We start from the raw sequence: 22,146 nt of genomic DNA on the forward strand, positions 1-22,146 counted from the left end.
TTCACATCTGGACAACCCTAGCTGTCCTCATGCTCTCACAACTAGTAACATTTGGGAGGGTTTGAATAACATTACATCGACAGCAACTTCTGAACTCAATTCTGAGAGACCTGTTTTGATCTTTCCGTCACCCACTTTAGCCTTAGCCTGACCTCAAGGAATATGAAATATTTGATTTTGGAGTGTTGTGATGAGATAATATCACCTTGCTCACAATCGTCCAACAAGAGATTGCTCCCCAATAACTGGCTTCCAGCAAATCATGGCTACTTTTTCCCATTCCCCTAGTGAAATGCATTTACATACTGGCCGTGAATACAGATGGACCACACCTGAGGTTAAAATCCATCTCCAAAAATTAGATTTTATACATTGTGTTTCTTTTTCCTTTTCTTTGTCTCTGCTTTCCATCTCTGTGTCTTCTTCTCTTGTCCCTCCCTAGCACTTTTACTTTTTTTTTTGAACCTATGAGAACCAGTCATTAACCCTACTTTGAAAACCACTGATATACTGGACCTAAGTTTTTATGCTTCATATAGATCTATTTACCTGTCGATTATCCCTTAGAATGAGTCAAAAGAAAAAAAGAAAATAATTATTCAATAAATTGATAATTGTGTGTGCTATGTAGTGACAATACTCCATTCTCTTTATTTATGTGTTTGTTTGTGTGTTTGTTCATTTTGACTTAACAGTTTCAGTAGGATCCAGCGATGCCCCACTTTTTCTTTATTTCACGTATATTTGACAGCTAGTGTCTATTTGAATCTGCTCGGACACATACACAAAGGGGTGGAAGTGTGTTGACACAAACTTGAGTTTAGCAGTGAAGATCCTTTCAAGCAGGATTAAGCCGCTAAGTGTCAATGGAACGGACAAGTAGGCCAAAGACCACTAGGATATCACTTACACTGCAACAATCAGCTTCAGTTTGCTTGTGTGTGTGTGTGTTCCTGCAGTATGTAAAATAGTTACAAAGAAGTGTGTGGTAGATTATTTGTGGAAAAACAGAGGAGGAAACCAGCAGGGTGCACACACACTGTACACACATTCACAAGTCTTCTCACAGACTATGGACTGTGGAACCTCAGCAGAGCCCTGGCAGGACCATCTGTTCCTGCTGAAATCAGCACAGCAGGAGCCTACCAGTGCACACAAATACACACACACACACACAAACACACACAGTTGCAGCATGCTGGCATAGTGATAGTCTATTTATTCCCCACGCTGACGCAGGACAGTACTCAACTGTGTGTGTGTGTGTGTGTGTGTGTGTGTGTGTGTGTGTGTGTGTGTGTGTGTGTGTGTGTGTGTGTGTGTGTGTGTGTGTGGGTGTGTGTGTGGCAGTTAAGTTTTCAGTTAAAAGTAAGGTAGATGACAGGTGTACCTGAAATGACTAATGCTAGACAGATAGTATTAGATAGCACTCAGTCACAAATGCATTCATCTATTCTTGTTAGCCTGTGACCCAAGTCTCTCCAGTCTAACCCGCCGTCAGCAGAAACTGAGCACACATACCGCTTTCTCCATTTTAATAATCGACTGAGGGGAGTTACGCTCCCACGTCAATGTTATCTATTTCCCTCCCAGAAGCAACATCAGCGTTTTCTTTACTTTCCGCCATCTCATCAATATTCTAGGCTCTGACCTCCCCTGACCTGCACCTGGACCCTGTCAAGAGAGAACTATAGCATAGTACTTTAGAACATATGCAGGGTAACAGAGTGTCTTCCTTCAAGGTAAGCAGTAAATACACAGGGCTTTATTTTCATTTAGGTTCATATTTGATGACAGGATAACAGAAAAGCCCATCGCTACAAATACATAGACAAAAGTGAAAATGGTAAGTAAGGGGAGCTCATCAGTCACAGAAATCATTGATTGGGTTCAACAAAACTTGATCTAACCTTGTCCTGTTGTTAATATAGATTAAAATTCCCATTTCAATCAATAAACCAAAGCATGATAATTTATTTTCATTTTTCTAAGCGTGTTACCAGGGCACCTACATTTGTCCACTGCATCAGTCTGTGTACTGTATGGTGTGCTTGGTTGTTATTCTTATTGTAGGCATCACTGACCCACTTCCTGATTGTAGATTCTCAAAAGAAGCAAAGAAGTAATTAGCTATTACGTAATAGCCATTGGAATGGGTTATTGGTTTAGTTTGTTTGTTTGTTTGTTTTTTGCAATAACATACAATTGTCATCAGAGCATTTATAAAAAGTAAAAAGGTATATATTCCCGTTATAAAAGGGCATTATACAAAGTGACAGTTGACACATTGTGAAACACCAAAACAGCTTACAAAGACTGAAAAACCTAAAATAACACAATCATAAACAAACAAATAAAAAAAACATCCGCCAGCGAATAGTAACCCGTGTCAGTAATAGACTCTAATAGTCAGTACAGCAGCATATCACCCACGCCACAAAAAACACAATATTTATATCCCTCCAGACCCCAAAAGTTGCTTCAACCAGGAATGAATGAGAAATTTATCCTCTTAACGAGTTGGAAAAATGGACCCCATATCTTCCCAAATTTAATGGATCAGCGCCTTAATGAAAGTGTGATTTTTTTCTAATCTAAGAATATAGAGGATGTCTCTTATCCAGTGGGTATGAGAGGGAGATACTGTTGATTTCCAACTGGTCAATATTAGTCTTCTAGCCATTAGGGTGACAAAAGTGAACTTCCTCCAGTATTACCTCCCTCACATCCTCCTCCCAAAGGGCTTTTATAAAATTTAATAACTCTGTACGTGGAACATTAATTTGATTGAACATATATGAAATATCCAAGATATTGGGATCCAAGATATGTGAAGCTATGCTGGGCAATTTAAAAGGGTAGGATGTGTAGAGAATAATTCTTAACAGTTGTATTAATAGGGACTAACTCACTTTTGTTTAAGTTCAGTTTCTATCCAGATATTTGACCAAATGATTGAAGAGTTGCTAGGGCAACAGGGGGGGATACAGGCAGGTTGGAAATGTAAGGCTTGCAGAGAAGAATAGAGAAGCTTAATCCAAGAAATAAAGTTTTTCCCAAAACCAAATTTCTCTAAAGTATAGAAAAGATAATTCCCCTCCAGTTTATCGAAAGCCTTCTCAGCATCAAAAGATATCAGAGCCTCATGGGTATTAGAGGTGGAGACATTGTACATTGTATTGAACAGACGTCTGAGGTTGGAGAAGGAATGCCTGTTTCGAACAAACCCTGTTTGGTCTGAGGAGAGAATAGATGGGAGAATGGATTCCAGGCATTTTGCCAACAGCTTTGATAACAATTTAAAGTCAATGTTCAACACACTTATTGGGCGGTAGCAGATGCAGGCTAAGGGATCTTTGACTTTTTTCAAAATGTGAGAAATGGAGGCTTGAGTAAGAGTTTGGCGAAGGCAACCAAAATGAAATGATTCATTAAACATTTCCATTTATAAAGCGGCTATAATATGCTAAAAATTTTTTATAAAAATCAGAAGGATTGCCATCCGGTTCTGGACATTTCCCACTTTGTAGAGACAACACAGCTACACTGAGTTCCGCAACAGTGATTGGCTTCTTTAGTTCCTCTGCAACAGACTGTTTAATGGAGGGAATATCCAATTTATCAAAGAAACTATTGCAACTGGAGGGAGTAGATGTTTGATAAAAGGAGTAAAGAAAATATTTTAAGGTTCTGTAATTTTACCTGAATTTATTTGGATCTGGGGTATTTGATGAGATGATGACATCTGGTGAATCTGGCCCTGTCACCGTGTTCATAAAATCGGGATCTCGTTTGAAGCGGATGTTCTGTAGTACAATGCGTCATAATAACATCAAACTCTGCCTGTAAGGAGAGATTCTCCTTATATATACCATAGGGATCGGGAGCTAGCATACATGTTATCAAGTTGAGATATGTGTTTCACCAACTTGTTCAGTTTTTCTTTTTTAAGTTTTTTCACATATCCTGTGTAGGAGATTATCTCCCCGTGAAATATGCCTTTAAAGTCTCCCAAAGCACCAACCTCACAAAAAAATCAATTTGCTGTGAAACAAAATCCTCATTTGAAAGTAAGCAAATATTAAGGTGCCATGGCGCACAAGTACTAGTGAAGTCCTTCAAATAGATATCCATAAAAATTGAAATGAAATCAGATATAACAACTACATCGTATTTACATGCAGATACAGATGGAAGTATACTGTTATCAACTGGGAAAAAGTCAGTACAGGTAAAAGTATGATGAACATGAGGAAAAAAGGAATATTCCATTTTATAAGGGTTAAAAAAGCGCTAGGCATCAGAAACAGCAAACTCCTTCATGAAGGACTGGATTACCTTGGCAGTCTTTGAAGGCATACAAACACTGGAGGAAGAACGATCCAACTGATGATTAAGCCAGCAGTTAAAGTCTCCTCCTAATATTAAGTAGTGCGATACATATCAGGGAGGGTTAAGGAAAGGCATAATCACACTTGGGAGCATAAATGCTAGCTAAAGCTAGGCAAGAATTATGAATCTGGCCAGTAACTATAATCAATCTACCATTAGTTCATGAAATAACATTTGAATGTACAAAGAGAACAGATTTATTCAGCAGGATAGCTGCACCTCTTGATTTGCCCAGAAATGAGGAGTGGTACGTCTGACCTACCAATCCCTTCTTCAATTTTAAAAGACTTTAGGCTTAAAGATACACTCTCATATATATACATATATAGCCATATATGGGTGGAGATGATGTATACTGCTAAATTAGGTTGGGTCATAGTGAGGAGTTAGGAGTGCAATATAAGAATGAAAGCAATGGTCTGCAGAAGCGCTCAAAACAGATACCAAAGCGCACTTTTTGTGAGCATGCAGGTTTCACTAACATCAGCCATAATAGAAAAAAGAAAATTTTATCTGTTGCAAGAAAGCTAACCATTTATTAGCAATTTTCAGATGATGTGCCAAACTCATTGTAGATTTGTGATATGCCTGTTTCCTTTGGCATATCTGGCACATGACTTTTTTGGGGTAATCTTCGGCAACTTGGAAGTTATTCCAGACATTCCAGCTTGACTTTTTCGACATCTTGCTAGCGTAGTTGTAGTTTGTAAGCCTCTCACGTGGTCACATGTCACTGTCCCAGTGTCAGGGCTGGTAACGTTAGACGAGAGCTGTGATATACAAAACTATCACTAAGATTAAATGTTCTTGTCTGAGAATAACTAATAATAATTGATGTTGACGCATAATGAACAATGTTGGATTACCATTTCTTATTTAATGGATTGTTTTGGATTATGTTGTAATGCATATATAATAATATTTTTTTAAAAACCCCACATCATTCAAATACTGATTTGGACATTGATTACCCTGGCAACAGTAAAAGCTTTGAAGCTTCAAGGCATTCCGGTCAGCCCTACTGAGCCAGACATACATAGCTAAACATCAAAAGCGCGTATAAACAATCCTAACAGTAGAGGAACAATTGCAGCATCAAGCAATCGACTATGTTATTAAGGAGTGGCACCTGCGATGTTGTAATTCCTCACCTTGCAAGCGTAGAACACCAACCACGTCACAGAGACACCCACGATGAATGGGAAATGTAGTCCTTGTAGTTGGCAGAACCCCGTTATTGTGACAATAGGTAGAGGATTAACAATACAAGCACAAAGGTATGTTGTGCAAAGGAAAACAGCAAAATGTAATTTGGTTACCTGAATGGTTTTTAATGGTAAGAAGGCAGTTATCGAAGAAAGTTTTATGCACTATTTTGTCTGGAGTTTTTTCAGAATACTGTAAATAAAATAAAAACCTGAAGGGACTACGTTAGCATATCATCTCAAAAGAAACAGTAAACAAACACAAACAAATAAGGATGACGAACAAAATTGAATGCGACCGACCAGGTCTAATTTGATACCAGAAAGCATGAGACTGAGAGGCTTTGCAAGGAGTTAATCACAGCAGGAAAACATAAGAAGAAGTAAGAGAAGTAAGAGAGCTAAGATTAATTGGAATATACCAGGTACGTAAATTACGATCAGGGGGGAAATCAGTGTGGTAGTAGGAGCAGTAATTGCTTTTGTGCGTGTGTGTTTGGTAGAGTCAGTATTTGTCCACTGTGATACTGAGGAGAATTATTTTCACTTATTCATGAAAGAGATTTTTCTCAGAATATTTGGTCATTAAAAATTGGATTGTTCCCCCCTGTTCCTGAATATGTAAATAAATGAAACACTTGTAAATAATTGTGTCAGAAGTCTAGTGTGCCACTGCATAAAGCAAAAAGACATGGTATAAATGTATTGAATATTATACCAACTATAATGTTAACGTGTATGGAAATATTTATGCAGTGCTTTCAATCATACATAGAAAATAATTGTTGATACTGATATAAGCCCTGAAGATAACATTAATGTTACTACATTGAAAAATATTTTCAGTTATATTTATGAATAAATATGTTATGAAATGCAGTATTTTCCTGCAACTTGGTCTGAATCATTGTATCTCAAAATGCATTGTTTGCAATTTGTAGAATTTGAGGAATTAATTTTAATTAATACATTTTTATGCCTGTCACATTTGAAAATCCAGTCTGCAAAAAAAAAATGAAAATTAAAGTTTTACCTCAAGAAAAAGAAAAATAATAAGAATAATAAGAATAATAAGAAATGACAAAATGGAAGTATCTCTAATGTGATGGTAGAAAAGACAGAAGTTTGATAATACTACAAGTATCAGAACCACAGCCCACACACCAACATCTAATTAGAGTCCAATCAAAAGTGTAAGTAGTTCTGTCATTCGTTTTGGTTTTCTGTTCTATTAGCGTCTAAATTGCACTCACCTTGACTCCCAGGTTTAAAACAGTTCCAGATTAAAGGGCTAGAATGAAAACCAGCAGGGCTCCTCGTTCTGAGGACTGGAATCGAGAGCCATGGTTTATAAATGAATGTGTAATGTGTTAATGGGCCTATTCCTGACATTGTTTTCAGGTTTCAATCAGCAATTGTCCTCCCGGTTGTCACACCGGTTAAGTATTCTCCGTGCCAACTGCTCGTGCTTTAGCATTGTCATAGAGGAATGGACAGAGAAAACAAAATAGAAAAAATACGTCAGGGAAGAGCAAATAGGAGAAAAAGAAAGGGAGCCAGAGAAATGGAGAGAGGGAGCAAAAGTAGCCTCAAATTAGTATAAATTCTGTAAAGTGTATACATACACACCCGTAAGCTTTCAGAAAGATGCAACCAAGAAGAGACCGGAAATGAAGAAAGACAACAACAAACGGCCACACCATTACAGACATGCCTTACAATCCTGAAACCATTTCCCTGTTGTCCTTTGTTCTAATATCCGTTCAGCATGTGTCTGGCCTGCTGCATAGTCCTGCATTAATGTGACATGATGCAGGTAATATCTCCAGCATGCTACTTCCTCCTGATCATATCTCTACTATATAGGCTGTATGTTAAAAAGAGTGAGTGACAAGCGCGTGGACACTGAGACCTTTAGTTAGTTATGTGTCTCTTTTACGGCAGCTCTTTTCTGTGCCTGGTGTATTTGTGCAGATGAAAACTTACGGATCTGTGGGCTGGAAGAAAATTTAGTTTATTGCAACAGCTTTTTTTTCTTTATCATCATTTACAGTCTCAAGCTCTGGAAGACAGTTTAAAAACTAACTTCTTCCTTTACATTTCTGTTAAACTGGCCTCTCACTAGTCCACTACCTTCTGTTCCAATCTGCAGCATTGTTTGCTTGTTAATTGCTGTTGGTGGTAGCTTCATAACCCAAGGGTCGGTTCCTCAAATCTGATCAACCAGAGGTTGTAAGAGGCCTGTTTTCCTCCCTTCTCCTCTACAAACAACCAAGGGTGATCTCGCCAAAGTAGTTCATGGTATTTCTGAACACAACCTGAGAAGGCTGAACTGGTTTTTGAAAGTTGAGAACTTCCAGATGCTACTTAGTGAGCAAACAAGCGGATTATCTGGGCATGTCTCTCAAAACTACAGGTTGTTTTCACACCATGGTTACTGTTACTTTCTTTTCCGTGTTCTTCTTATCAGGAGGAGTTATGCTCATAGTTCATCAAGATATTCATTGTCAGTTTAACTAAATGCAATCCATTGTTTTTGCTGACATATTTGTAGTGCTTGTAATAGTTTTTAATTGGCCTTGATGCAGTGGGCAAATGGTAGCGACGTTTTTATGTGTGAGCCACTTTTTCAGACATTTACTCTTAAATGAAATAAATGAAAACCCTCAAATTGGCTTTATCCAGCCCAGATTACTCTCAATTTATTCCAGCTGCTATTTTAGACAGCCCGGTTCTAGTCTGTTGAAGTCTGCCTCCACATCCAGTACAGTAAAGATGTTCTCTTGCCAGCATAAAAAAAGTCAAAAGAAATCCAAGAAATAAGGAAATAGAAAAAGACAGATGAGGAAATGGGATGTTGTTAGGGAGAGATGGGACTTGAATAGCAAATTCAAGCATGCATTTTTATGTTTCCAAGAAGAACAGAGACTACATTCCTCTTTATATCTCTTTTTGCTATCCCCTGTGCAATCAAAAATTAAACTTTTCAGTCTTTCTGCCTCCATCTCTGTCCCTGCCTCTCCCTTTCTCAGTGTGCCTCTCTCATGTTTATAAGTGCTTATCTCTCCATCTGTCTCTCTCTCTCTCTCTCTCTGTCCCACTGTGTCCCTCCAGTAGAGAAAAAGCAGAGCAGACAGGACAGACATCTCAGTCAGCTAGCACCTGTTTACACAATGCATGCTTCCTCATAACCGAGGTGGTTAGAGAGAGGTGTATGGGAGCGTGATTCTGCATCCATTCTGTTTATTGTGCGCCACATGATCCTAAGAGTTTTATTATTTGTGTGGGCAGGTGTATGCGTTTGCCTGTTTGTCAAATTCATTACCACACACTTTTGCAGATGTTTTCCCAGATGCAAATATTATGGCACCAGTTACCCAGGAGGCAGCCGCATGCAAGTCAGTAGTGATATAACACACAGGCTATTCACACACTCAAACAGCCGTTCAGGTGTATAATGAATGTTTAAACATGATGGCTCAGAAATAGCTTTGGTGAGGAAGGCATGCATGAGATCAAAAATACCCTACTAGGGAATAGTTTTGTGAGAGGAAAATATAAACTGAAGCTCTGAAATAAATTCAAAATAAGACACTGACTTTACTGCTAGAAATATCCCCCATAGTTATACCTGCTCATTTCTTTGTAAAGATTAGCTTCATTGTAGGTCTGCACTCACTGGAGTGCATAAGGACGACTTTAAGGTTGTTGGTTAAGAGAATGAGGGAGTATGATATGTGACAGCAGGGCAAGAGCTGGTACTAACGCACAGAGCTGCAAGAACATGATACCCATTACCTCATGAAGGGTGCTTTTTTTAACACTACACCAGATCTTTTTCCGCCCTTCATCTAATAACACTTTCCTATCTATCATTTGTCAAAAATATGGCTAAATCTAAAAAGAAAACAATATGGTGCAGGTATATAAACCGCGTGAGTTTCAGACCGCATTAAGTGGTAATTGACTTACTTAAGTGCCAAGTAATTCAAGTTAAGTGCATTTAACGCTGGAACAATTAGCTGATTAATCGATTAGTTGATGACAGGACATTAATCACCAAGAATTTTCTTGGTCATTTATTATGCAAAAATGCAAAACAGCCGCTGGTTCAAGACATCCTCTGGGGCTCTGGGTAAATTGTGAGAAGCGTTTTTTTTTTGTTTTTTTTTTCTGCCATTTTAATCGACTAAACAAGTAATCAAAATACAGTCTACGGATTAATCAAAAAGAGGAATAATTAGTTATTTGCAGCTGTTAATGCATATAAACATGTCTGTCTCTCTGTGTTGTACAGAGGCCTGAAAGCATATAATAACAAGAGAACAACACTCAGAAACACACAGTATGCTGTAAATTAATTGAACACGCATGCACACATGTGTTGGTGGATATTAGAGCCATTCAGTCTTTCACTTTGCCTGCAGCAAAAGAAATGAAGGGGAAGCCATGGCCAGCTAAAGGGAAGTAAAGTATGTAGATTGATGTAAGGCTATACAAAGTAAATCAGTGCTGTGTCTGGACTCTGTGTTTGTTCCAAACTTTGGCAGGAAGCTTTTTCCAGGGACAGGGCCCAAGGTTTTCTTGATTGTAATCACACTACTGGTGGTTTTTGTAGTATATTATTAGTTTTGGGGGGGTCTCTAAAACTTCCTAAAAGAAAAGAACATACCAATTTTGTGATGCCAAACAATGAGTTGTTTTATGATTTATAATTTTATGAAGTGCCGTCAGATTTTATTTGTGGTTGTCGTCTTAAATTTCTCCCACAGTTATTCTGGCATGTAACCATCCATTAATCAGAGGTTCTTTGACCGGTGACAGTCAACAACATTTTATGGCGTTCGAAAGCGAATGATCCAAAAGTAGTGATAATCTAATTACACTGTTAAGCAGAAAACTAAAAAAATAAGCTCCTCCAACACTAATTACCACTCTCTCTCTCTGGCTTTTGTCAATCATCTGTCTCTCCTCACTTTTTCAATCCGCTTTTCATCTCATTTGATGGTTATCAGAAGAGAAAGGTGTAAATTGCTGCTCAGAGCCATCTCAGCAAATTCCCCAGCTCTGCTATCTCTCCTTCATCTTTCAATCGGTTTCTATCCCTCATTTTTTATCCTCTGCCCGATTCCTTTCATCTCTGTAGGGAAAACAGGATGCGAGCAACCAGCTCAGCGCAGGAAGGAGAAGAACACAGCACGTGTGTTTGTGTTTGTCTGTGTATGTGTGTGTGTGTGTGTGTGTGTGTGTGTGTGTGTGTGTGTGTGTGTGTGTGTGTGTGTGTGTGTGTGTGTGTGTGTGTGTGTGTGTTTTCCCTTATGCATAAAATTCTAGGAGAAATAAATTCAATAACTATGGGACCAAACTGAGGCAATGGTGTCCATGCACATGCCTGTTTGTGTGTGCGCGCCATTTGCAAATCTGTACACGTCTATGTTAGTGCACATGCTAATGTCCATGAGCCACCACCAGCGTTAATGAGGCAGTGCTTCTGCCAATTTTCCAGCGTTTCTCCTCTCCCTCTCTGGAGAAAAACCCACAATCACACATTAATAGCCCACCAGGATGATGTGAATAAGAGAGAAGAAGAAAAATGGAGAATGGATACCGGTGGGAGGTGTACAAAAAGAGATGGAGGGTGGATACGGAGAGAAATGTAATAATTGGTCAGGAAGACAAAGCCACAGGAGGATTTATGAACAAATGGGCAGATACACTTTGTACAGGTAACATGCGGCCATGCATATGAAAATATGGTCCCCTTAGTCGCCGGCAGTCCCAGTGGGAGACAGAGGAGGGTGGGCATACTGGAGGTCACATATCCTTGTTCTTGAGATTCAGGGCTTCGTTTAATCTTTGATTCAAATAGTTTTCTATTTTTGTTTTATTATATTTTGAAACCATAATTTGTGCCGTATTTTTGAAAGCCATGAGAGAGAAACAAATGGAGGGAATTGGTGGTGTTGTTTATCATTGAATTGCTCTGATAATGACAATCGAATGGGGGCTGTCACATTGTTATTATGCTTCTTGGCAGAGTGTTTGTGTCTGTGTCTGTGTTTGTGTGCATGCACTATAATCATGTGAATACAATCCTAAGTGGCCAAGACGTGTTGGAAGAGCGCATACCCCCCCTCTAGTGAAGAGTGTTGGCTGTAAGGTAACTGGCAAAACACAAATGCATAGACACAAGACACTGTCACTGCCAGGTGTGTTGAGGAGGTAATTGTCAGCATGGCAGGCCAGCGGCCAGTGGCTTAGAGAGGGAGCGCTGGAGAGAAAATGAGGAGCAGCCTCTGGCGGAGTCTGTTTGCCTGAGGGGCCAGCTCAATATCTGGCATTGTTGTTTATCCGATCCCCCTAAGTCCCCTTGCACGGCTTTGTATGCACCTTACAGTTTCACTCTTTGCCACTTTTGTCCGCTCTCCTTGTCCTGCTTGCTCCTGTTCATGCTCATTTCCAGTTCTCTCCATTTTTCACTATCTTGTCTCCAACTACTCACGGTCCTCTCCCTCAGTCCTCTCCCCTTTCTTGAGATTATTATCCTTGGATCCCACCGAGCTTTCACTGGGGGGCTGCAGCATTACCACAGTTTAATCCCCCAGCAGGTCTGCTCCAGGACAGACCAACACTCACATATGTGTTTATCTTCTTTGTCTCCTGACAGCATCCAGATAGAACCCTGGATGTATGTCATGTCAGGGTGAGGAGGTACTCACTACACATTACAGACATTGTTATTTATCAGCTAGAGTGTAAATAAAAGAAAACTCTACTGATAGGTTTGCAAAGTACAACAGCAGACTGATTTAATTTTTTTAAGGTGGATTGTGCCCTATGAATGAATGATCTGCATTGTTTCCCACATCAGTGCAGTACCTGCCTAAGTTCTCATTTCTCAGAGATTATGGGTTTCAAAACCAGCAATGAGGCTTTGACACTAATGTGTTAACTTTGGCGGCTATTTCTAGATTTATTGTCCTGAGTCCAAAAGTCAGATTTACTTTATCGTTCATATTTTTAGTCAAATCTAGTAGATGAAAACATTTGTATTTCTGTCTTGATTAAATCATCAATAGAGTGGTGGAAAAAAACTCTGTGAACATTTGAAGTACTTTAAGTGAAGATCAAAGATGAGCATTTTGATCTTTAGCAAACTACCTCCAGGTTAGAAGTAATCACTCCTTCCTTCTGCAGCATAATAAGTGGCGTGTCCAAACATCAGCCACTTTTTTGCTACCAGGACCCATATTCTTCATACATATAGTTTTTTTTTTCATTTTCAAATCTCTTTTTTTTTTTTTTATCTCTGTTGCTTTAATGATAATATAAAACATGTTTTTTTGTTTTCCTCTCATCATCATTTCACCTTCATCATGGAAAATTTCTTGTGGATGAATATAATTCGTCACAATTTTCCTTACTGAAATTAACACTTCTTCATTTTCCACAGCTGCTTGAACGGGTCAACCCTAGTCTGGCAGACTTTTGACAAATCAACTCATGCACTCTTGTTTGAACACAGGCAGACATGCAAAGCTCTATAAATGTCATCGCTCTTGTCTGAGTGTGACCAAATGCGTCTGTGTACCGTCAATGGTGATACTGTTGACATTTCATGTTGTGAAAAGGAACGTTGTGTATCTGTTCACCTTGGCTTGCTCTGCACTGATAAATCCAGCACGTGTTTTCATAGCAACACCAGATGTTTACTGTACAGAGCCCTAAAATGAGCTAAAGGCAGAAGTCAGAAGTAACTTCAATTTACTTTTTACAAAATCACAAATTCATTATAACTTATTTATTAGTTTTGTTTTGTGTATTCTGAGTTTCTACTAACTGAGTTTCACCTCTGTCTTTTCACTGGAAGGAAGTCAGGAAAAGATAAGGCTAGAACCATTACTGTCAAAGATTGTATTGCATTAGGAGCACTGCAGCACAAAGGCCCAGCTCTCGCCAAACACTACACTTTGTCATTTTAAGTCCAGCTCTGATTTTTGTCAGTCCCTTTTTTCTCTCTGTTTTTTTTGTTTCTCCCCTCTGTACTATTCATCCTGAGGTGAATCGAAAGTGCTGCACAGTAAAACACAGTATTTTAGAATAAAACCGAAAATCCTTGTAATTATTTCGCACAATTTCGTCAATGGTCCTTCTATGAAGTGGTTGGAAATGCCATGTGCATTCATGATTTTCAAGGTATGGAGACAATTCCAGGCATGTGGTAACATTCTCCATTAAACAAATTATGTGTATACATCTTACTATATATACTGTGTACTTTAAAAAAAAAAAAATTAACTATTTTCTTGTGTGTGTGTGTGTGTATCTGTGTCTGTGTCTGTGTGTCTGTGCGTCTATGTGTGAATGGAGGAGGGTGTGTTTAGGCTTAAGTGTGTAACCCAGTGTATGAAAACAAGCAGGTGTTTGTATTACATCCCCCTCCCTCAGACGCCTGCCAGCTCATGAAAAATGAATGGAGGCCTGTGTGCGTGCTTGTGTGTGTGTCTACATGTCTGTGTCCACATGGGTTGATCAGCCATTCTGTCAGATCTTGTACTCAAGGGCAGGGACCGCACCCCGGCTGAGAAAACCATGTGTGAGTATGAGTGCGTGTGTGTATGAGAGAGAGATTTGATTGTTATGGGGGAAAATCCAGTTGGCATTGGGTTCTACAGGGTTAGACAGATGCAGGTTGAGTTATTTTGTTATAGTATTCATTTAGTTATTTATGAAATCTACATTTCTTCCTTTTTGTGTTGTTTATCTGGTAGAGAAGAAGCAGCATAGCAATTTTCTCTTGACACTTCCTCCAGTTGTTGTTCGGGCACTGATTAACCTTTCATCCATTTCTCCTCCCGCTCTGTTTCTCCATCTCTTAGAAGTACAACCTCTTGTAGAGTGGTGGACAAAGTGACAGAGGAGCACATGAGGAGCGGAAACGGTGTGACAGCAACATCCTGACTGGTAGCCTCGTGTCAGCACCCCACCACACGCCCAGCGACTCCAGCAAGTGGGCGTCAGAAGGAAGGAAACGTGCAACCACTCCTGCGGCAGGCATGGTAATACGCTCTCTGTCTGTAGGTGCTTGTGTATGCTTGTGTGCAGTTGTGCACATGGATACTGGAGGATTAGGCGCAGTAGAGTAAGGAAAAAGCCTCCAGACTGTGAGGTGCAAGAGTTCAATCTGATAACTCGCTCTAGACATGACAGCGGAGTTTGTGCGCCAAAGAGAGAGAGAGAGGCAGATACCTGATAAGAGTTGTTGCAGATCGGAGTGTGTAGCTTTGCAGGAAACTGAAACAGACAGACATGAAGGGTAATGGTGAAAACAAAGCGAATTGTGATTAATAAAGAGGGAGAAAAAAAAGCAATCAGTGTAATCACTGTTGGTTGCTCGTTAGGTTTTCTAGATGGTTTTCTCCTTATTTAGTCCAAAGACATTGAATTTGTTCTCTGTTATATCCTTATATTCCTAGGACAACTTGTAATTATGCATGGAATTAATGTGTAACATCCCACCTGTATTCATCTGTTATATTTAAATAAGGAGGATAGATGATGAATTTTCATTGATCCAATATTAGTACTGAATTAGTGTAGAAATGAGGCTTGTTCTTTTCATAGCAGCACAAGAGGCATGTTACGTGAGGAAAAAGATGTGGTGAAAAGAACGACTGTTGTTTAGGAGGAGGAGAGGCCAGCTCAAAAAGAACAATGGAGCAGTGGAGGGAGAGAATGTCAAGTGGGGGCAGATAAGACCATAAAACCATAAATGATGGACAGAAACATAAGAGATGAAAAGTGGAAAGGATACAGAAAGCAGAAAGACAAGTGGAGAGAGGATAAATGGCGGAGAGAAGCGTGGTTAAGAGCTGAGAGAGGTAGAAATAGAGAGGAGGAGAGAGACAAGGAATTGATTAATCGTCTTGGCCTGTGACAGTGGGAGCTTTTCCCCAAGGGGGGAGCATAGCAGAAGATGAATTATTAAAAACTAGCACAAGAGGAAGAAGGAGGAAAACGAAAGCTCAAAGAGGAAGAGAGTGGTAGAGTGGTTTGGAGGGGAAAATGGAAGAACAAATGGAGGGGGAGAGAAGAAAGGAAATGAGGGTGGGGAGGAGAAAAATGAATGGGTGAAAGAGATTGAAAGAAAACAAGATGTTGCTGAAGGTGCTGAGCTTGGACATTGCAGAAGAGGGTACATGGTTGAGCTCATAAATAACCAAGGATAATGAGACTAGTGCATTTTTGTGTGTGTGTGTGTTTGTTTGTTTGTGTGTGTTTGTGTGTGTGTGTGTGTGTGTGTGTGTGTGTGTGTGTGTGTGTGTGTGTGTGTGTGTGTGTGTGTGTGTGTGCGTGCGTGCGTGCGTGTGTGCGCGCGCGCGTGCGTGTGTGTGCTGCTTGCAAACACAGCACTGTGATTAGTCTTGAGTTACGGTGATGCAGCAAATACTGAGGGTGACCTTGGCAAGGATGTCACTGTATAAACCACATGGCACCAAACAGCTTCTTTATCGACTTCTCTCTGAGCTTTCTGCATCAAATGAATACACATGCCCACAGTATTCGTCTGCCGACACACACACACACACACACGCACACACACACGCACGTAACACATTCTGGGTTGATTATTTTGTATCTGTCTAGCTTGCTGTATAGTTTGGTCCTTGTACATGTCATCATTAGTTCCCTCCTTTGTCTCTGGGAGACACACTGCAGAAGTTGCCGAGCGGAAAGTTTTAACAATTTTTTGGTTTCAGTTCCACTCCTCATACTGTATTTAATGCAAAATACTCCCATCTTGTGTCTTAGTTGCATAATTAAAAGAAGACATAACTGAATTCATTAAAAAAAAAAATCTTTTCCCTAAGTGCAAAGTGAGCTGGGTACTGTAGTTTGAGGATGTCGGTTTATAAGCTTGATTGATGACAGCAGACTTTAAATGAATGTCATCCCTGCTGAAAAAAGACAAGCTGGGAATTTAGTAGACAATGATGATAATATCTATATATTGCCCTGTTTTCCCTTTTTTTTTCTCATGTTTATCAGGACAGTTGGGGGGTCCAGCTTGACATGGACAGCCTGTTTGCTGTTTTGCTGCCAGAACAGCAATTTTACTTATATATTTTTATGTACGTGTACCCCGGTATCATATGCATGTGTGTGTGTGTGTGTGTGTGCTGCTTGCAAACACAGCACTGTGATTAGTCTTGAGTTACGGTGATGCAGCAAATACTGAGGGTGACCTTGGCAAGGATGTCACTGTATAAACCACATGGCACCAAACAGCTTCTTTATCGACTTCTCTCTGAGCTTTCTGCATCAAATGAATACACATGCCCACAGTATTCGTCTGCCGACACACACACACACACACGCACACACACACGCACGTAACACATTCTGGGTTGATTATTTTGTATCTGTCTAGCTTGCTGTATAGTTTGGTCCTTGTACATGTCATCATTAGTTCCCTCCTTTGTCTCTGGGAGACACACTGCAGAAGTTGCCGAGCGGAAAGTTTTAACAATTTTTTGGTTTCAGTTCCACTCCTCATACTGTATTTAATGCAAAATACTCCCATCTTGTGTCTTAGTTGCATAATTAAAAGAAGACATAACTGAATTCATTAAAAAAAAAAAAAAAAATCTTTTCCCTAAGTGCAAAGTGAGCTGGGTACTGTAGTTTGAGGATGTCGGTTTATAAGCTTGATTGATGACAGCAGACTTTAAATGAATGTCATCCCTGCTGAAAAAAGACAAGCTGGGAATTTAGTAGACAATGATGATAATATCTATATATTGCCCTGTTTTCCCTTTTTTTTTCTCATGTTTATCAGGACAGTTGGGGGGTCCAGCTTGACATGGACAGCCTGTTTGCTGTTTTGCTGCCAGAACAGCAATTTTACTTATATATTTTTATGTACGTGTACCCCGGTATCATATGCATGTGTGTGTGTGTGACTGTGTGCATGAGGTAATTTGAAAGACAGCGAGAGAGAGAGAGAGAGAGAGAGAGCACAACAAAACAGGGTAGCGGATTGTGGTGGGCCGGCCTGCCAAGCGGAGTGCAGATAAATCACAGGATGAATTTTTTAATGCAATCTCCCCTAGGCTGCTGGATGTTACAGAGAAGGCACTGAGTTGTTTTTGTTTAACTTTTTGAATTTTCTTTTCTCCCTCAACTCTTCTTGTTTTCATATTGGGCTAAAGATGTGTGACATTTTCTCAAACCCCACTTCTAAAATGGCTTTATCTAGTATTTATAGTTGTTGATTTGCTTTTCTGGGTTTCGGTATGGGTTTACTGTGAGGGTGTTGTCAGCTTCAGTACAAACAAACCTTTGTTTCTACTTCTGTAGCCTAAACCTATTAAAATCCAGTTTTTCTTTTCCTCCCTTCATCTCCTTCTGCCGATTTCTCACCTTCGTTCCCCTTGTGTGTTCACTTTGGGAGGCTTTCTCCACATCCTCATCACGCATTTTCTCTTTCACAGTGCCTTGTGTTGTGCGCGCTGTCATCTAAGCACTCAGCACGCACTATAGGCATCTGACTTATTACAAGTAAGAACACGCAAACACATCTACAGGCGCACTGCCTAAGCACACACATAAAGGATAATGCTCTTAAATTGTGCTCCAAAAATAATAGGTAATAGATTTTTGTGAAAAGAAACACGTCTCTAGCGAAGACATGGGTGTAGATTATCCCTCCAATCACAGCTGATATTGCTCCAGTGAGTCTTGTCCTTGGCATCGGGTCATGTAATTTATAGAAGATGGCCACAGAGAGACAGGATGAGACAGGAAGAGCCTGAAAGAGACAGGCAGCGATGGCGAGGAGAGCCAGTGACAGGGTGCGTGTCTAACCACAACACCTTGAACTGAAATGGTTTTACTGCAGGGTATTAAGGACAGAATGGGGGGTGATGGGTAGAAGTGATGGAAGTAAGAGCTGTTTGTTTCTAAGACACTCTGTCTAATTGATTGTATGGGTTTTATGTGTCTATGTCATTCATAATTTTCATGTTTAGGGTATGTATTAACAAATTTGATGGATTTTTACTACGGAGTTTTCTTGTGTTGGTGTACGTGCACATTAGTTTAGTACACAGCGAGTTGTAAATACTGTGTAATGTGGTTATGTAACATGGGCCTGCCAGCCAGTTGGCCTCACTGGACCGTGAAATGGAGTGTAATTGGTAAGTGTGTGGTCTAAAAGCAGTATGCAACAAAGGCATATGTAGGTACATATACACACACACACACACACACACACACACACACACACACACACACACACACACACACACACACACACACACACATACATACATACATACATACATACATACATACATACATACATACATACATACATACATACACACACACACACACACACACACACACACACACACACACACATAGGGCAGTGTGCCAGTGGCTTGCAGACAGCTGGGATTTAACAATTAAATACGCGTATATCTGTTTCTGATTCCTGGGAGGTGGAAAGAATCTTAGGCAACAGTCTTTTTCCTTCCCTCACACTGATTCTGTATATTTTATATTTGGCTTTTCACAAAGTTGTCAGTTGTTTTGGATGTCTGAACCTTAGTGGAATAATTTTCTTTGGAGCTAGATGTTAAATTCATGCTAAAACTGTGAAAATAGACTGACCTGGATGGAACTCTGCCATGCCAAAATGTAGGTGGGTGTCCAGGTATTCATTCCACAGTGGGCTAAAATAATGTTTATCTTGTGTTTTCTTTAGTTACTTAATTATGGTACAAATGTACTGCAAAATCATTACTACATATTCCCATTACTAAAACAGTATTACTAATAACATTAACAATACTTCACATTAATAAAACAGAATACAGGAGTGCTTCAGAGGGAAAACGGAGAAATAAAATTGCTTAGTAGGAAGTTGATGTTAATTTTTATTTTACTTGGAGTAAACGTGTCAGTCAGTGAAGTAATCATGCCCAGGTTTGGGGGATATTTTATTTTGGGAGATATTTGGGAACACAATCGGACAGGTTTTAAACAAACCCCCAGAAAATCTCATTTAGAAGAGTATGTCTGACGTTCTGTGTGCGCTCACTTTAGTTTTACCTTCAACAAAGTGGTTTAGATAATCTGGTTAAACCGCTGGCTTGTTTACAACCTGTCTGATCCTCTTAACTGTTCGTGTTCCTTGCCTTGGCCGATGTTGTTGTAGCAATGTTTCCATTTTTCTATGGCCATTACACTGTAATGTCAAAACTTCATTTGAGCATCCTGTGTTGAGGACAAGACATCTGAACCTAATTTTCACTTCCAAGGACCAGTTATTAGGTCAATGTGCTGTGGTTGGACACAGTTAATTTCAGGCACACTGAGGGTTGTTACAGCCATCTGGATAGAGATCCTATGTGACTTAAACATCAATTGATTTATTTTGCTCTTACTCATACGCTCACACATGCAATCTTGCTTTTGGGAGCATATTGTGCGACTGACCTCCACGTTGCGTGGAGGTCAGGGGAGGACTCAAGGACGACCACTAACAACAGACTGCGTGTGTCTCTTTGTGTGTGAGTATGTATAGTAAGCCTTTCATTGATGGCATACCTAGACTATTGTGCCACAGCCCTGATGAGAGCCACTTAAAGTACTTCAACATAGAGCACCTACAGAATTAAAACTGATACCCGCAGTAGCTTGGCTACAGTAGTTTGCTTATTGTGTCACTTGTCTAAATGTCACCAATATTATCAGGGCACATGGCCTAGGGGGTTGATTCCTGTCAGTGAGTCTTTCTTAACTGCTCTGATTTACATGTTGAACAGAGCGGCTGGGCAACAACTCCCCCACGGTCGAGTAGTACCGACAAACACACACATAGATACATAGACACTCTCCTCGCAGTGTGGTTTATGGCTGCAGAGGCTCCCATTAGCGATGGCTCATAAAGTCTGCGACTGCTGGTCTGTTAAACACTGCTCTGAGAATGCACACAAGTATAAAGCTATACTCTGCATTGTACACATGCAGATAGATACGCACGCACATCGGTACACACACTCAGAGTTACACAGTTATCACCCCAAAAAAATCAGTGATCCCCCTCCCCCAATGTTCAGTAGGATTACTTCTCAGTATTAAGTAATCTGACTACTGTTTTAAAATTAGTTACAAAATTTGTGGAAAATAATCAAATAGCTTTTTTTTTTTTTTTTCGACCAGCAGTCCAAAACCTGAGAATAAATCAGTTTCAATCAAATAAAGTACAGAAAAGTAGGAAATCCTCTTATTTTAGTTATTTTCTGCCACTCAAGTAATCTGTTCTGCAATAGCACCATGGAAACTGTATTGACTTTTTTTTTGTGGTCCTGTTGCACATGTTGTCCCTCTGAAGGAAGGATGCTTAGTGTTTTTGACAGATGCCTCAAAAATACTAATGAAGATCTGTTGAAAACAGCACTTCAAGGTACACCAAGGTATCAGTTGCCTGAAAATGTCAAATGAAGCCATGCACGTATCGAAATAAGACCTGGGTAAAGAAAAAACCGAATTGCACAGATTTTTAATGCAGTACTTGCATATTCTTTCAAGTTATCTAAATTCACTCTGTGTCACTCCAGTTGCCTTGCCAAGGTGTGGGAGAATCACAGATGAGTCCCAGTGGGAATGAAGTATCTAACCCTGCCAGATGTTTGTGCCACACCGTACATACTGAGCTACACAGACTGTGAGGCTGCAGTTATTGTGTACTGCTTGTCCTCCATTCTGTTAATGGCTTTATCCCGTTCACTCTGGTGAAAGAGAAGGTCCCCAGTTCAATTAGGAATGGGATAAACTGTGTGTGAGTGTGTGTTTGTGTATGTGTGTGTGTAGGTGGTCGTTGGATTTCAAGTAGATTGATAGTAGCACTCAAGCTACACTATCCATAATATGCCCAAAAGGTCATCTCTCCGTTCTCTGTGTGTGGGTGTGTGTGTGTGTGTGTGTGTGTGTGTGTGTGTGTGTGTGTGTGTGTGTGTGTGTGTGTGTGTGTGTGTGTGTGTGTGTGGTGAATAAAGGGAAATGTGGGTTTCAGAGATAAGCAGGTCTACTTTTGAGAGCCTGTGGAGAGCAGCCTCCTCATGTTGAAATGGGTTATGCACCTCAGGCTCCCCAGCATAGTGCGATAACCTCTAATAATGAAAAATTGACCTCATCCTAGAGACTCAGGTTAGCAAGTGATGAGGTAAACAATAGCTTGTAATATTAATTGTTTTTCTCAGATATAATAACTTTATATGTCTAAAACAAGATTGAGGAAATAGAGAGAAGAGAAAAAAGTGAAGGGAGAGATGAAAGGTTGGACAAAGCAAAATGGAATAGAGTGAAAAAACAGAAAAGTTTGAAGAAGAGCAAAATCAAAATCTCAGTGTCCTCAAAATGCTGGTTGATATGATTTTTATGTACACAGTGACACCAAAGTAAGGCAGATAGTGAAAGAGAATTAAAATTGAGGGCTGCTAGCCATAAAAGCACTGAGGAAATTAATATGAAATGATGT

At 39.8% G+C, this 22,146-nt stretch overlaps 1 protein-coding gene across 1 annotated transcript in view; it reads left to right on the top strand.

Annotated features, from left to right (window-relative positions):
- LOC120805940 (spermatid perinuclear RNA binding protein) overlaps positions 1-22,146 on the top strand; it is an 80,396-nt gene that overhangs the window by 33,434 nt on the left and 24,816 nt on the right. The window contains exon 2 of the mRNA XM_040156511.1: positions 14,477-14,656. Coding sequence (XP_040012445.1) covers positions 14,654-14,656 — 3 coding nt within the window. The 5' untranslated portion in view covers positions 14,477-14,653. The remainder of the gene's footprint in view (positions 1-14,476; positions 14,657-22,146) is intronic.

The sequence above is a fragment of the Xiphias gladius genome, chromosome 20, assembly GCF_016859285.1.
Source record: "Xiphias gladius isolate SHS-SW01 ecotype Sanya breed wild chromosome 20, ASM1685928v1, whole genome shotgun sequence".
Taxonomy (NCBI): Eukaryota; Metazoa; Chordata; class Actinopteri; order Istiophoriformes; family Xiphiidae; genus Xiphias; species Xiphias gladius.